The sequence below is a fragment of the Aethalodelphis obliquidens genome, unplaced genomic scaffold (assembly GCF_003676395.1).
Source record: "Aethalodelphis obliquidens isolate GAN/ISIS:26980383/991018 unplaced genomic scaffold, ASM367639v1 scaffold1, whole genome shotgun sequence".
Lineage (NCBI taxonomy): Eukaryota > Metazoa > Chordata > Mammalia > Artiodactyla > Delphinidae > Aethalodelphis > Aethalodelphis obliquidens.
Genome location: NW_020837945.1, coordinates 86,987,624 through 87,002,280, shown reverse-complemented (window position 1 = coordinate 87,002,280; position 14,657 = coordinate 86,987,624). Strand labels below are relative to the sequence as shown.

Genomic DNA, 14,657 nt, shown 5'->3' with positions numbered 1-14,657 from the left:
GGGGGGGGGGGGGGGGGGGGGGAGGGAGGGAGAGAAAGAGAGAGACTGTGAATGTTTTAATGTTTTAACATTTTAGGTCTTTAATTCATCTATAATCTATTTTTATAATTGCGTCAAGTGTGGGAATCTGCTTCTTTCCCCCCCGCCCCGTATTGATGACCAGTTGTCCCACTATTACTGGAGGGGTGCAACCTTTTCCGATGATTTATAGTGACACTTAAAACAAATATTTTAACTTGCCGTTCACACTTGGGTCTGCTTGGGGGTTCTCAGTTGTGTTCTGTTGCTCTTATTTGTCTGTCTCTGTGTTGGTGCCTCAAATGTTGATATCTAGGAGTGCAAGCACTTTTTCCATGTTCATTTTTTCCCTAGAAATTTCTTGCATTTGGAAGTTTATTTTTCTGTATGGATTTTGGAATCAGTTCATCTAGTTAAAAAAATCCTGTTGAGATTTTGATAGCGTTCACATTGAATTTGTAGACTGAGCTGTAGTCTATATCATTGTCTAAGCTCCGTGAGGGCAGGGAGTCTGGTCTGTCTTGTTCACCTCTGTGTCCTCAGCACTCAGTAGGGCCCAGCACATAGTAGGTGCTTCATAAATATTAACTGAATGACTGTTCAACATGGCATACCTCTCTATTGATTCAGGTCTCTTTTATGTCCTTCAAAAATATTTTGTAATTTTCAGTAAAGGAGCTTTTATTTTTGTTAGATTTTTTTAAGGTACCCTATAATTTTTGTAACTACTGTTACTGCTTTTTTATCTTTTCATGTATTTTAATTAGTTACTCATGTTGTTTGGAGATATTAATTTTCAAATATTGATTTTATATTTAGCAATACTGTTCAATTTTCACTTTAGTCCTAATAGTTTGTAGACTATCTTGGATCTTCTGTATAGTCAATGCTGATTTGAAGTTCATCTGATCTCTCACCCCAGCCTACCTCATATGTTCTCTGTTTAAGTTCTGGACAAGGAGAGATCCCCAAATTGGACAGTGGGGAGAGTAGGAGGAAGAGGAGGAAGAAAGACCAGCAGGTCAGATAGGTTATAAACTGAATGATTAGCTTTACAGTAATCTAACGTTGGCCTAATACTATATGATTTACATTCACTACTCCTGTTAGGTGGGACATAGCAATTCTGATAACGTTTGCTTTGTATCATCTGTCTTAGTGTAAAGTGATGAAGTTTTAGGAAACTGAGGGAAAAAAAATGAAGCTGAGGCCCAGAGACTTGAAATAACTTGCTCAGGGTCGCAAAGCTAGTGGCAGAATTACAGAATGCAGTTAGCTCTGCCTCTGAAATCTTTTTTTTTTTTTTTTTTTTTTGCGGTACGCGGGCCTCTCACTGCTGTGGCCTCTCCCGTTGCGGAGCACAGGCTCCGGACGCGCAGGCTCAGCGGCCATGGCTCACGGGCCCAGCCGCTCCATGGCATGTGGGATCCTCCCGGACCAGGGCACGAACCCGTGTCCCCTGCATCGGCAGGCGGACTCTCAACCACTGCGCCACCAGGGAAGCCCTGCCTCTGAAATTTTAAGTTAAATATTTCACTCTCTGACCACAACCCTCTCTCATTTTAGCTCTTTCACTCATTTATTTCTATTTTGATCTGTTTCACCCGCTTCTCAGGATCCATGACTTTAAACATTCTCCTATCGCCAGTACCCTCACCTTGTCTTGCCTCCTTACTGTCCTTCAGAACCCCAGCCAGTCCATCATCAGTATCATCCTCTGTTTCCATGGATGCACCACTAGGGATCCCGCACACACTGCCATGGGGTTTGGGACCATGTCAAATTCCTGGCCTTCTCCCTGCGGCTGGGCCCTCTCACTGCCCAGCAAATCTAGCCTGTTCCCCCTCCCACTCCAAACTTTGGATGCTTTTTGCAAGACTTTACCTGTCATTCTCAGAAAATGATCGGACTTGTACTTTCCAGAGGAAACAGGGACCCCTGGACAGGAACTCCCTGAGCTCCTGCCTTGCCTCCTGGGAACTCATCCACAGTGGTTCCACTTTTGTTTCCTCCCATCTCAGCACACCTCTCACGTTTCCACACATCTCAGAGAGAAGCTGTGTTCTTTCTGTCCTTGTGGTCCCTTTCCTCCTGCCTCGGAACCTTCGTTAACTCCACTCCTCTTACACCTCCAACATCTCCCTCTTCTGAATTTCTTCTCCCACCTTAAAAAAGAGCACAACACAGAACTCTAATTTGAGTCCTCTTTCAGTCACCCCATCCTTCAATGAAAGCTTTAAAGCTTTTCTGTTTTCACCATCTTCACTACACCCTCTAGAATTCAAGATGGCTTGAATTCTAGAGACTTAGACCTCCTTTGGATTCTGCTTTCATTCCATGGCAGGTTGGTAACCAAGTCCCGTTATCTGGGCCTCCCAAACAGCTTGGAAGTCCATCCTGACCTCTTCATCCCTCCTGTTCTTGTCTGAGTGCTCATTATGCCTTAAAAGGGCTAGTGCTGTAGCTTCCTGACTAATGTTCCTTCCTTCATACTTGCCACCTTCAATCCCACCCAGTCTGCATGCTGCACCCAGAGCCATCTTTTCAAATGTATATACCTATGCGTCTGTGGCACCCTGAAGCTTAAATCTCGTATGTCTTTCTCTTTGTTGCAGGATGAAGTCCAAACCCTTTTGCATGTGATTACAAGGGCTTCCATGATCTGACCCCTGGAACCTTTCTAACCCTCCCTCTTATTCCACCAGCTCTGTGCTCTAGACATAGCAAACCACTTCTCCTTTCTGGAACACATCATGATTTCAGGCCTTTGTACGTGCTGTTTTCTTTTTTGGGGGATGCCCTACTTCTACCCCCCATTCCTTTTTTTTTTTTTTGCGGTACGCAGGCCTCTCACTGTTGTGGCCTCTCCCGTTGCGGAGCACAGGCTCCGGATGCGCAGGCCCAGTGGCCATGGCTCACGGGCCCAGCCGCTCCGCGGCATGTGGGATCTTCCCAGACCGGGTCACGAACCCACATCCCCTGCATCGGCAGGAGGACTCTCAACCACTGCGCCACCAGGGAAGCCCCCCCCCATTCCTTTTTTACCTGTTGTATTCCCTGTGGTCAGCATATCCATATATCTATCCATCATCCACCCACCCATCCATTATCCATCCATCCATCCATCCGTCCAACCAACCAACACGTATTAACAGAGCAGCTGCTATATGCCAGGACTGCTGCTCTACTTACCTCACCAACCCTGCCCATACCCTCCATCCCCAGAAGAAATATCATTTCTTCCTTATGATATGATCCTCACCTCTCTGAACACTCACCAGAATCCGTTCTGTGCCCTTTGTTTGCATCATGTTCCCCTCCTATTGCTGGTGAGCTCCTCAGGGGTTGGAGCATGTCTTCACTCACTTTGCAGCCTGAGCTCCAGCACAGAGCCTGACAGTCACGTCTGCTGACTGAGGAGTTCCAGTTTCTCAAACCCTGTCGATTTCTAGTGGTGACTGATGCAGGGACAGAGATGATGGTCTTTTGAAGGAAGACCTGGTAGTTGTGGGGTTTTTTTTCCTGAAAGGAAGTGGATCTAATCCGAGTCTGAGGTGTGACTGTCTCGTCTGGGGAGAGCCTCATGGTCCAGCAGGTCTCCCTGCAGCTCCTCTTCTCCTTTCTCCCCTCACTGTCATGCAGGAGTGGAGGGGACATTGAGGTTGGAACAAGTGAAAGGATGCCGTAAACTTCCATAGAGAGATTGCAAGTGACCTCCAGGATTGGTAAATGTGGATGGTTAAATATGCCTTTGGTGCAGGTTTTATCTCATCCTTTTTTGAGGCAGGTAAGTGGAGGGGAGAGGAGCAGAGGCTTTGAGATCTTGGAGGAGACGGATTCTAAGAGCGGTGACACGAATGTGGCATTAGTATTTGGAGACATATGATTTGGAGCTAAAGGGTTCAATAATTTTGTATTCCTGAGATGTGAACTATAAACTTATAGTAGAAGGTGTAAAAACTTATTGTGAGAATCACAAAGATGAGTCCACTTTCAATGCGAAATAATAAAATGTGGGAAAGGAGACTTAAGATTGATAGGAGGGCAAACTAAAGAAGCAGCAAGGCCTTGGTGCTGCGATAACATGCGGCTGCTTGAAAAGATGCTGGGGTTTGACCCACACTGCGGTGTGTTAGAAACGTGCTCTTTTCTAATAACAGGAAGAACACGCAGTGTGGAAATAAGAGTTTTGGCCATTGAAACAAACATTTTAATAGTCCTGTTTGAGAGTAAAATTTCTTGTGCAAGTATCAGAAGGGTAATGAATGACTTCTTTTGCATAACCACTTGGTAGACGTTTATTTCATTGCTGCTGGGGATTTCCACCAGAGGTAGAGGATACATGGAGCTTAGGATGGCAAACAGCCATCACCTGGGGCTCCAAAAATGTGTAGGGCAGTTAGATTGAGGCTTATTAGGACCAGAATATCAGTGACTCTTTATTAATATTTATGAACTCTTTCAACAGTAGTAGTTGTGCACACCTAGGACCAAGCACAGGGGGCCCCGTGGGTAGCAGGGGAACAAGAGCCTCCCTCCTGGAGCTACCGTTTCTCCAGAGTAGCTCCAGTCAGGGCATGGGCTCCAGCCTCTTGGGAGCCTGTGCTGATTTGAAGTTGAAGTGTCCACTTCACCTTGACCCTGGTTTCACTTCCCTTTCCAGAGGTGCTTTCTTGATAATTTGGTGAAAACATAATCAGGTAGAACAGTAGCATTGCCCTTCACTTACCTTCATGGACCTGGGTCAAGTTCCTGTTTATCCTGGAATCTCTAGTCCAAGTGAAATATTTCCTCTTGGCCTTTTATAAAAACAAGGAACCTCTAAGATTTTACCCCCACCCCCAATCATCTGTTCCATAGGCTGAATTTTAACAATCTCTTGTTTTCTTTTCAGAAGGTAAGAGGGGCATCTGGTGGAGCTTTACCCAAAAGGAGGAATTCCAAGATTTTTTTAGGTAATGTAAATAGTTATCAATAGTGTGCCTGGATTTTCTGTGTGTGTGTATGTGTGTGCATGTGCATGCTTGATTCGGAATAATAGGTTGTTTATTGCTCTACAGTTTAAGGATGAGAGGAACCAATTTAACTCGAGATGATCTGTCTCCCCTTTATGTTTACCTGGTGGTGAAGAATGTTTACGGCACTCTTGTTGGGTTAGTGATTTGAAGCAATTATGCTGATAGTGACTGGAGAGAAATTGTGATTCTGTTTCTGGCCTCCTTTTTCACTGCCTTTAAAGAAGAGATAGTTTTTCTTTTTTTAATATTAGCCAAACTACAGACTTTATTTGTATTTCACTATTTTTTTCTACTAATGAAATACTATTTCACTATTTTTTTGTTCTTCCAGGATCCCATGTTGTATTTGGTTGTCATGTTTCCTTAATCCTGTCTAATCTGTGATAGCTCCTCAGGCTTTTTTTGTCTTTAATAATTGTGACACTTTTGAACAGTGCTGGCCAGTTGTTTTGCGGACTGTACCTCAATTTGGGTTTATCATGTTACTTCATGATAAGCCTGAGGAAGTGTATTTTTGGCAAGAATACCACACAGGTATTGGGCCCTTCTCAGGGCCTGATATCAGGGGGCACATGAAGCTGAGCTGTCTTCACACTGGAGATGTTAACCTTGATTGCTTGGTCAGGTAGTGTCTGCTGGGTTTCTCCACTATGAGATTACAGTATAATTAATAAATATTTCGGGAGTGATACTTGGAGACTATACTAATACTTGTTTTTCCTTAAAGTTTTGCCTACTAATTTTATCATCCATTAGTGGATCTTGCCTGTAACACTGATCACTGTGGTGTTTGCTTAATAGTGCTTTTCTGTTTCCCTCATTCAGAAGAGCCAGTTTTGCTCGTGCAAATACATACTGACTTCTATATCATGTACTCATGATCGTATTTCTTTTTTTATTTAATTAATTTTTATCGCCATATAGTTGCTCTACAATATTGTGTTAGTTTCTACTGTACAGCAAAGTGATCATATTTCATATTAAACTTCTGATATGGTTTTCCCAGGAGAAAAAGTGGTTTGATAATTTTTGACCAAGCAAGTTTATATCTCTAAATGCCTAGGATTATTGTTTGGAAGGAATTTCAAAATTGTTTGCATATTGTAATTTCATTTGATAAAGAAAATTTATACACATATATACATATGTGTGTATGTATGTGTATCTATATGTGTGTACACATACGTATGTGTATGTGTGTATATCTGTATGTACGTACATATACGTATATGTATGTGTATATATGTGTATGTGTGTACACACATACTCACATACATATATAACTGAGAGTCTAGTAGAGTCTGACAAAATGTACTCCAAATTGTTAATAGTAACTCTTTCCTGGTGGTAAAATTGAGGTGATTTTAGTTTTCTTTTTTTGCTTATCTGTATTTAAATTCTTTTTCTGTAATAAAAAGACACATTAATTATTTGACAATCAAAGCCATTGGAAACAGTCTTGGAGCTGAGTTTCCTTCCCACTTGGTTTCTCTGTTACCCGGCACTGGGCCCACCCTTGCTGTCTTTGCTTCTGATTTTCAGCCCCTGGTTTTCTTTGTGAGGCTTATCTGCAGTTGGTTTTTCCACACAGGCCAGTCTTTCCCACTGCTTGTCATGGCTTTGGACCACAACCCAGATTAACCAACTAGACTCAGAGCAGCTTAGAATGAGCCAGAAAGCTGAAATGATTGAGTGCATTCTGATGTTTTGGTTATAAGCCTTCGGCTCCCTTCCACAACTAGAGATAATTGATTTCTTCTGAATTAAATGACATTCACTCTTAAATTAGCATGGCATTCTTGAATGTGGAAATAATTGAATATTTTGACCTACATTGTTATTTTTCATTATTTTCTTTGGTTGAATAAAGAAGTTAGCTGACTTCTTATCCTTTAACCTTTGTGTCTTTTTTTTTTTAAAAAATAAATTAGCTGCTTTTCTTTTCTTTTTTAATTAATTAATTTTTTGGCTGCATTAGGTCTCTGTTGCTGCCCTCGGGCTTTCTCTATTTGTGGAGAGTGGGGGCTACTCTTTGTTGCGGTGCGTGGGCTTCGCATTGTGGAGGCTTCTCTTGTTGCAGAGCATGGGCTCTAGGCGCACAGGCTTCAGTAGTTGTGGCACGCGGGCTCAGTAGTTGTGGCTCGCGGGCTCTAGAGAGTAGGCTCAGTAGTTGCTCCACGGCATGTGGGATCTTCCCAGACCAGGGAATCAAACCCATGTCCCCTGCATTGGCAGGTGGATTCTTAACCACTGCGCCACCAGGGAAGTCCCTAACCTTTGTGTGTTTTACTCAAAAGACCCTGCAGTTTGATTTCTCTAGTGATCATACTGGTGGTAGCAGATATTGTCAAGTAATTGTTTTAAAAATTAATCCAAAGGTAAGCACTGAGGTTTTGTGCTTCATACTGTGTGGACCCCTCCATTGCTTCCTGGGAGAACTAGCCCACCCTTTCATTTCAGTTGGACTTTTTCTATAGGCTGCTGTCTGTGTTCTCTCAACATTTCATGTCTTAGAAAGCTGCAGGATCTGCCTAAAACTCACAGCCCAGCAAAAATGTTCTATTTGGACTGTACCACTTTTTAAAAAGTTTAAATTTGAATGCCATTGGCACTCTGGGGCTTGTCCTAGGCCCCGGTTCTCTCTATTGTTTTATACTCAGATGCATCACTAATTTATATTAGTAAGGATTAAGTTTTGCAAGCTCTGATTTATACCCCCTCGTAGCTCCCAGTAGCAGGCACTTTTCTCTTGCCACGCTGATCACAGCTCTGTTTTCAAGGTGGTGTGGCCTGTAAATTAATTTCAGTGAAGGACTGTATTAGAACTACCCTGATTTATGTAATTGGAAATGTAAAATGTTGGTGAATTTTAATAAGGTAGATGTTTATTTCTCTCATTTCATATAGAGGATGTTGGGAAGCAACAAATCCAGGCTGATGTGATGGCCTCATGTTCATCAGGATCTAAGTTCTTCCCATATTTCTACTTCACCTTCTATCCTGTCCTGTAATTTCTAACCTCATGGTCACTTCATGGTCCAAAAATGGCTACTGGGACTCCAGCCATCACATCCCTATTCTGGAAAGCAGGGAAGAAAAAGGGGAAAGGACCAAAAAAAAAAATCTAATCTCCCAGGGGATTCAACTTCTTTTTGTCAGCATTCTCATAGAATCCCATGCAACACTTTAGTTTACACTTCTCTGGTCATAACTTGGTCACATGACTATGCCGTGTGCTGCACAGGAGGCTGGAAAGTAAAGTCTCTTAACTGAATAAAGTGTGTTACTAAGGAGGAAAGGGAGAATGAATACTGGGAGGCAGCTAGTAGCCTCTGCCACAGTTTCCTTCCCTAAAAGGGACATTGGGTTATCTCTTCATGAAGAGGAGGAGAACTCTCTTGTAGCCTCTTTGTTTCTTTGACTACAAAGTACCTTTTCATTGCTATTGAAATGTAGTTATGATGACCCTTTATCCCCTTCACAAAACACATGCAGATGACTAATGCTTTTTCCTGGATAGAAGCTTTTTATCCCCTTTTACCTAATGACTTTGTGACTAATTCCTTTCCATTGGTTCAACAGTGATATTGAAACCATTGAATCATTTAGTTATGACCTTCAGTATTGATTTTATAAGGGAAACTGAGGCCATTAGCTGGTGCTGAATTGCTTACTCAAGTCTCCTGAGCCTCATTCTGCCCCGGCATTCAAGGCACTCATCCTCCTGATTACTTTGATAGTCATCTAAGTGAAACCCCAGTTAAGGGATCCTTCCCTCAGGTCTAGCTTTTGCTGGTAATGTTTTTTAGAATCAACAATGACAATTCTTGGTAATTTTTGAATCATAGAAATTTTATGCTTCTTTTAGGATTTAGGATTTTAAAAATATTCTTTGAATACATAACACATGGACAAAGCTTAAAATTGAAAAGTTATAAGAGCTTCCATAATGAAAAGTAAGTTTTTTTCTCTCCCTTCCCTGTCTCCCAGCCACTTAGTTACTCTGCCCAGAGACAAATAATATTTTCTGCTTGTACATCCTTATATGTGTTGCGTGTTCTTCCAGCAATAGTCTAGACATATACCATGCTTTTAGACTTTTTTCCTGTAGGCCATGGGGAGCCATTAACACTTTGGTTCCCAAAACTGTGTCCTGAGGCACCTAACTCACGGGTAACTCACAGGATATTTTAACTCTTCAAGGGAACACAGTGATGCTTGAACATTGCATGAGAGATTAACTTGATGTAGTCTCGCTACTAGGGTATCCTATACTCCTTTCAGTGACTTCATCTCTTTGTGAAGCTATTTTTTTTAGTGGTTTCTGTGGTAAAAGGCTAGTACTATGAAAATAAATGTGGAATGGGAAATAAGGGAGGCAGCGTCTAGTCTGATTCAAAGAGTAGTTATGCAGTGCCTCACAGTTATACACGTCCCTTGTAAGGAATTACAGTTATTTAAGAGTGAAATAAAACATTCATTTCCTTTCAATTTATGTGTATTATCTTTTCACATGGTTCCTAACTTATTAGAACATAAATACGTAATAAGTTGTTTGGACCGAACTACTAAATAAAAAGAACTATCAGGCATTTCTTTTGGTTTAGGACCAATTCTTGGTATTGTGCAAGAATTGCCTGGATGCTAAAGGGTGCTGTGAACTGGGAAAGTGTGGGTAGCTCTGCAATAATGTTTTTAAGCTAGAAAGGGACACTATTAAGCTGTCTTTGACAAAGATAAGTTACAGCGATATGAAAGATTGTGAATTTTGGGAGTAGGCTGATAGAAAAGTTACTGTTTTATGAGATGGAAGGAGAGAAGGGGGAATGGAAGGGAGTCCGGGATCTTCAAAGAAATACCCCAGGACTTGTGATGTGATTCTGGCCTAATCTCGTATATTCTATACATTAAAGCTACAAATGTGTGTAGTTGTGTAAAGACTAATAAATTTAATTAAAAATACCATATCTTTGGTACGTCATAAAAGTGTTAAATGTAAATTGATGACTAATAACGACCTGCTGTATAAAAAAATAAATAAAATAAAATTCAAAAAAAAGTGTTAAATGTTCACATTTTTATTGACTCCCCTACCGGCCCCCCCAACTTTCACAGACAGGAGTAAATGACTCAGTTCTTCCATGTCTGAAGACTGGGATGTCAAAGAGCTACTGCTAAACCTCAGAGAGCTTACATTCCACATTTTTGTCTTTAGCCTTGGTATTCATACTTGATAAAGAACAGGTTGAAAACAGAACATCTGTGGAAAGTTCCAGGAATGGGCCTGTTCAGAAAACTCATCTGTGCCTATAATTACCAGAAGTTTCAAGTAAACTCTATTTTGCTGTTTCCATCTGAAGTAGATCATTAAGAACAGGATCTGTGCTCAAGGAGCTGCCTCCGTACCTTCTCTTGAGGGCGAGCGGTTGGTCAGATTTCACGGCACTGGTGCAGCAGACTGCTCACCTCCAGCACACGAATTAATACCAATTCAGTCGGGCCGAGAGCACTCTGAGCCGGGCTTCACTGCCCTAGTTTGATTTAGGGATCCTTTCCTCCGCTGTGCTGCTTCATAGTTACTTCTTGGAATGGCTGTGGTCCCAGCCACTTCTCTCAAGTATCTGAGCAGATCAGTAAGTAGAGTTAAAGAAGAGGTATTTAAAAAAAAATTCTTTTATCTTTGTAAAAGGTCCCGTCCAGGTATTGCCAGTTAATAGTTCCCGTGGAAAGTAGCTGCTGGGAGAGGTTGGGGGGTGCTCGTTCTGCTGGTCCCTAGGCTATGGTTACTCTGTCGTTTCCGCAACTAGATGTTTTGGGGTGGTGAGACTCTAATTAGAGAAATTTGGAAATTGTAGATTTACATTTAGGATTGTGGGGTCATATATATGCAGGAGAAACCTTAGCTTTGTCCCTTAGATTCAGAGTGTAGGTTACCTCTGCTGACTTTTCCCTAAATTGGATTAAGGTTTTTGGGAAAGATCATGGTCCCCTTCCATCCCAGTGAATTAAGAATAAAAATAACAGTGAACTATAAGTGTAAGGAAGCCCAAGAAAGCTCTGCCTTCTTGCATGACAGTAAAGTCTTGCTTTTTTAAACACACATCAGTTACCAATTAAAAAAAACCAAAACCTGTAACAGCCCTTTGGGTGCTCTTGCTTTGCTGTTGTCCTTAAACACGCTGGTATTCTTAACTTCCTAGTCTCCTTTCCCAGATGTTTACTGAGTGTGTGGTGTGTGTTGGGCATTGTGCGGGGTCTAGGGATTTAGAAGGTGAATAAGACCCACTTCCTGCGCTTAGAGCTTACAGTCTAGAAGCATTTGAAGTTCATATCTTCTCCACACTCAGATCACATAGAAGATCCCCCATGATATCCTGGTCCTCCTGAAACTGACCTCAGGATTGCTTTGGAGCTGGGCAACCAAAGGGAAGGGAGGGCACTTGTGCTTTTGTTAGTTGTCAGGAGCATAGAGAAGAGATGACAGTGATGGCGAGGGTGATGGTAGGGGTGATGGCAGCTCTCTGTGGAGCCCCTAACACCTACCAGATCTTAACTAGACCTTAAAACCTTATCTTCTTTAATCCTCTCAACAATCTTAGGGGGTAGATAATATTATCCATAGCCTACTCATGAGGAAAATGAACTTGGAAAGAACTTGCCCAGGCTTCCGTAGCTGGTCAATGTCAGGGTGGGATTTTTTTTTTTTGGCCTTAGTTTATCATTGTTTTTGGCCAGGTAAGATTTTTTTTTTTTTTTTTGCGGTACGTGGGCCTCTCACTGTTGTGGCCTCTCCCGTTGCGGAGCACAGGCTCCGGACACGCAGGCTCAGCGGCCATGGCTCACGGGCCCAGCCGCTCCGCGGCATGTGGGATCTTCCCGGACCGGGGCACGAACCCGTGTCCCCTGCATCGGCAGGCAGACTCTCAACCACTGTGCCACCAGGGAAGCCCTGGCCAGGTAAGATTTGAATTAGCATTAAGTGCAGATGTTTTCTCTGGAAAAAAGACATTTAGATAATGTGTTATATGAGCTGACTGTGTACACAAAACCAAACGATTTATACTGTGGTTACTTAAAATCATTATACACAATATAATAAAGAAAAATTTAAGAATAAAGTTCATCCATTCATTCTTTTCTTTTCTTTTTTTTTGGGGCCATGCTCTGCTGCTTGTGGGATCTTAGTTCCCTGACTAGGGATTGAACCCGCGCCCGTGGCAGTGAAAGTGTGGCGACCTAACCATTGGACCGCCACGGAATTCCCCATTCATTATTTTCATTTGTTCAGATTTCCTTCGAATTTTTGTCTATGAACATTACTACAAAGTTGTCTTTTCAGTGAAGGTGAATTTTGTATTTTTAGCATTAACATGGCATAAACATTTCCATGTTTCTACATAGTCTAAAAAAATATCATTTAAGTAATATTCTAGTGGGTTCAACAGCATTCCTTTTTTTTTTTTTTTTTTTAAATATTTGGCTGTGCCGGGTCTTAGTTGTGGCATGCAGGGTTTTTAGTTGTGGCATTCAAGCTCTTGGTTGTGGCCTGTGGGATCTAGTTCCCTGACCAGGGATCAAACCTGGGCCCCCTGCATTGGGAGTGTGGAGTCTTAGACACTGGACCACCAGGGAAGTCCCAACATCATTCTCATTGAACACTTAGGTTATAATTTTTTAAAATGACGGGTATTGGGGCATTCAGATTTTTATAACATAGAATGTCTGCCTTTGAGTCGTTTTCTTTAAATAAATGCCTTTAGTTACTTCTTAAACTTTTAGACTCTTCTTTAACATTGCTTTTTGTCAAAATAACCTCTTATGGCTATCTAACAATGTTTATTTTGGCATTTCTGATTCTTATTATTAGAGTCCTTTATCAAAATGTGTAGACTGCATTTTAGCTGTATCTCATTTTCCACTTAAAACTGCTCTCCCTTTGAGAATTTAAGAGCGGAACTGTACATAAAAAGATTCCAGGTTGAGGCACACAACAAGGTAGTAACAGAATCTAGATCCTTTGGTTCTCAGCTGGCTGCTTCATCGCTTCATCTAGTAAAATAACTTTCTCCTGTTTATAGAGCCCATATTCGTGTGCCTGTTTGTGTGTGGGTTTGTGTGTGTGTGTGTGTGTGTGAGTAGAAGATGGCTCGAGAGCTGTTTGTCACCATAGTTCCAAATGTCTAAATATACAAACATGATCTGGGATTCTGGTATCCATGTGAATGCAAGGCTGAAATGTCCATGTAAATATTGTGACAGGACATTTCCTTGAACCTTTGCCTAACCTTTCCCAGAGATGAGCCAAGTAAAGAGGTGATGACTTGATAGATAACAGGCCAGACTTTCTTATTGAAAATTCTCCACCGCCTGAGGACAACAGGACCACTTATATTATGGGGTTTCCCCCTCTGGCTTACTAGGCAGTATTTCCACAACTCTTAGCAGGGAGGGAGAGGATAGGGGAGATAGAGACAGAGGGAGGGACATTGAGATTTTATTTTAAAATAATTGTTACCATTTATTAACAACCTGTTATGTGCCAGGTCTCTTGTTTACAATTTCTTATTTATTCTTCATATAAACTGTGTGAGATAAGTGTTATCTCCATTCTACAAATGAGGCCTGTGACTTGCCCAAAGAAACATTAAACTTTGGACCCGGAGTTGAACCTAGGTTTATCTATTCTCAAACCCGTGTACTTTCTTCTGTTGTGTTGTAAGAAACATTCCAACCCATTCTTGTGAAATCAGGAGTCAGGTACCCGACACATCATAATGACCAGGCTATTCCTTTAAATACCTCTAAGAATTGAACATCTAGCACAAATGTCTATTTTAACTGTAAAGCTTTATGATATGACTTAGTCTTCTTTGTACATCTGTCCCTTGAAGATAAGTGTGTATAACTTAGGAAGGATGGAAAGGCCTCCTCTTCCTGGCTTGGGGCAGATGGATGGCTGAATTGTAAATGCCGCGCCCTTGGTTCGTCAGCCCTGTGGATATCTGGCTTTCCCAGTGAGTGCTGCCTTGGTGTGGAATATTCTTTCTTCACTTCGTGTTCTTTGTTTTTGTTTTCTCCTCAGATCTAGATACTGATGACGATTTAAATAGCGACGATTTTGAATATGAAGATGAAGCCAAACTTGTTATATTCCCAGACCACTATGAAATAGCACTACCAAATATTGAGGAGTTACCAGCCCTGGTCAGTGAGTGTGCACGGCTGCTAGCTAGATGCGCGTGACTCTCTGTGTCAGGTGTGTGTGCGTGTGCAGTGTGTGTGTGCTGGGCGGTGGGGAGGGCGGGGTGAATGAGAGAGGAGGGGAGGAAGGAGTAGGAACAGAAGCAGATCGCTTCTCCTCTGTGAAGAGGGCCTCGCAGGTTCTCTTTCAGTGACACTGGGCCGTATACCCTCCGCTGCCTGTTACTTCCAGTGCTGTTTGGGCTTCACTGCTCACTGGCCGGCCTGCTCCATGTGGGCTGGCTTCTTTCCACCTGTGAATCACAGTCTGGTGCTTAGATTTTCAAATTGTGCCCCCGAGATGTGCAGGGACTGCTGGAGAGGGGTTGCCTTCTGATCAGGGACGCCTAAAATTTTTATCTCTTCTGCATGTTGGCCTTC

General features: G+C 42.1%; 1 protein-coding gene across 2 annotated transcripts in view; it reads left to right on the top strand.

Moving 5' to 3' along the window:
• The window catches only part of USP13 (ubiquitin specific peptidase 13), a 120,483-nt gene that overhangs the window by 25,475 nt on the left and 80,351 nt on the right, over positions 1–14,657 (top strand). The window contains exons 2-4 of one of the 2 annotated variants that reach the window (XM_027111213.1): positions 3,661–3,805; positions 4,913–4,973; positions 14,119–14,240. In XM_027111213.1, coding sequence (XP_026967014.1) covers positions 3,764–3,805; positions 4,913–4,973; positions 14,119–14,240 — 225 coding nt within the window. In that variant the 5' untranslated portion in view covers positions 3,661–3,763. The remainder of the gene's footprint in view (positions 1–3,660; positions 3,806–4,912; positions 4,974–14,118; positions 14,241–14,657) is intronic. The other variant, XM_027111202.1, reaches the window with a different exon arrangement.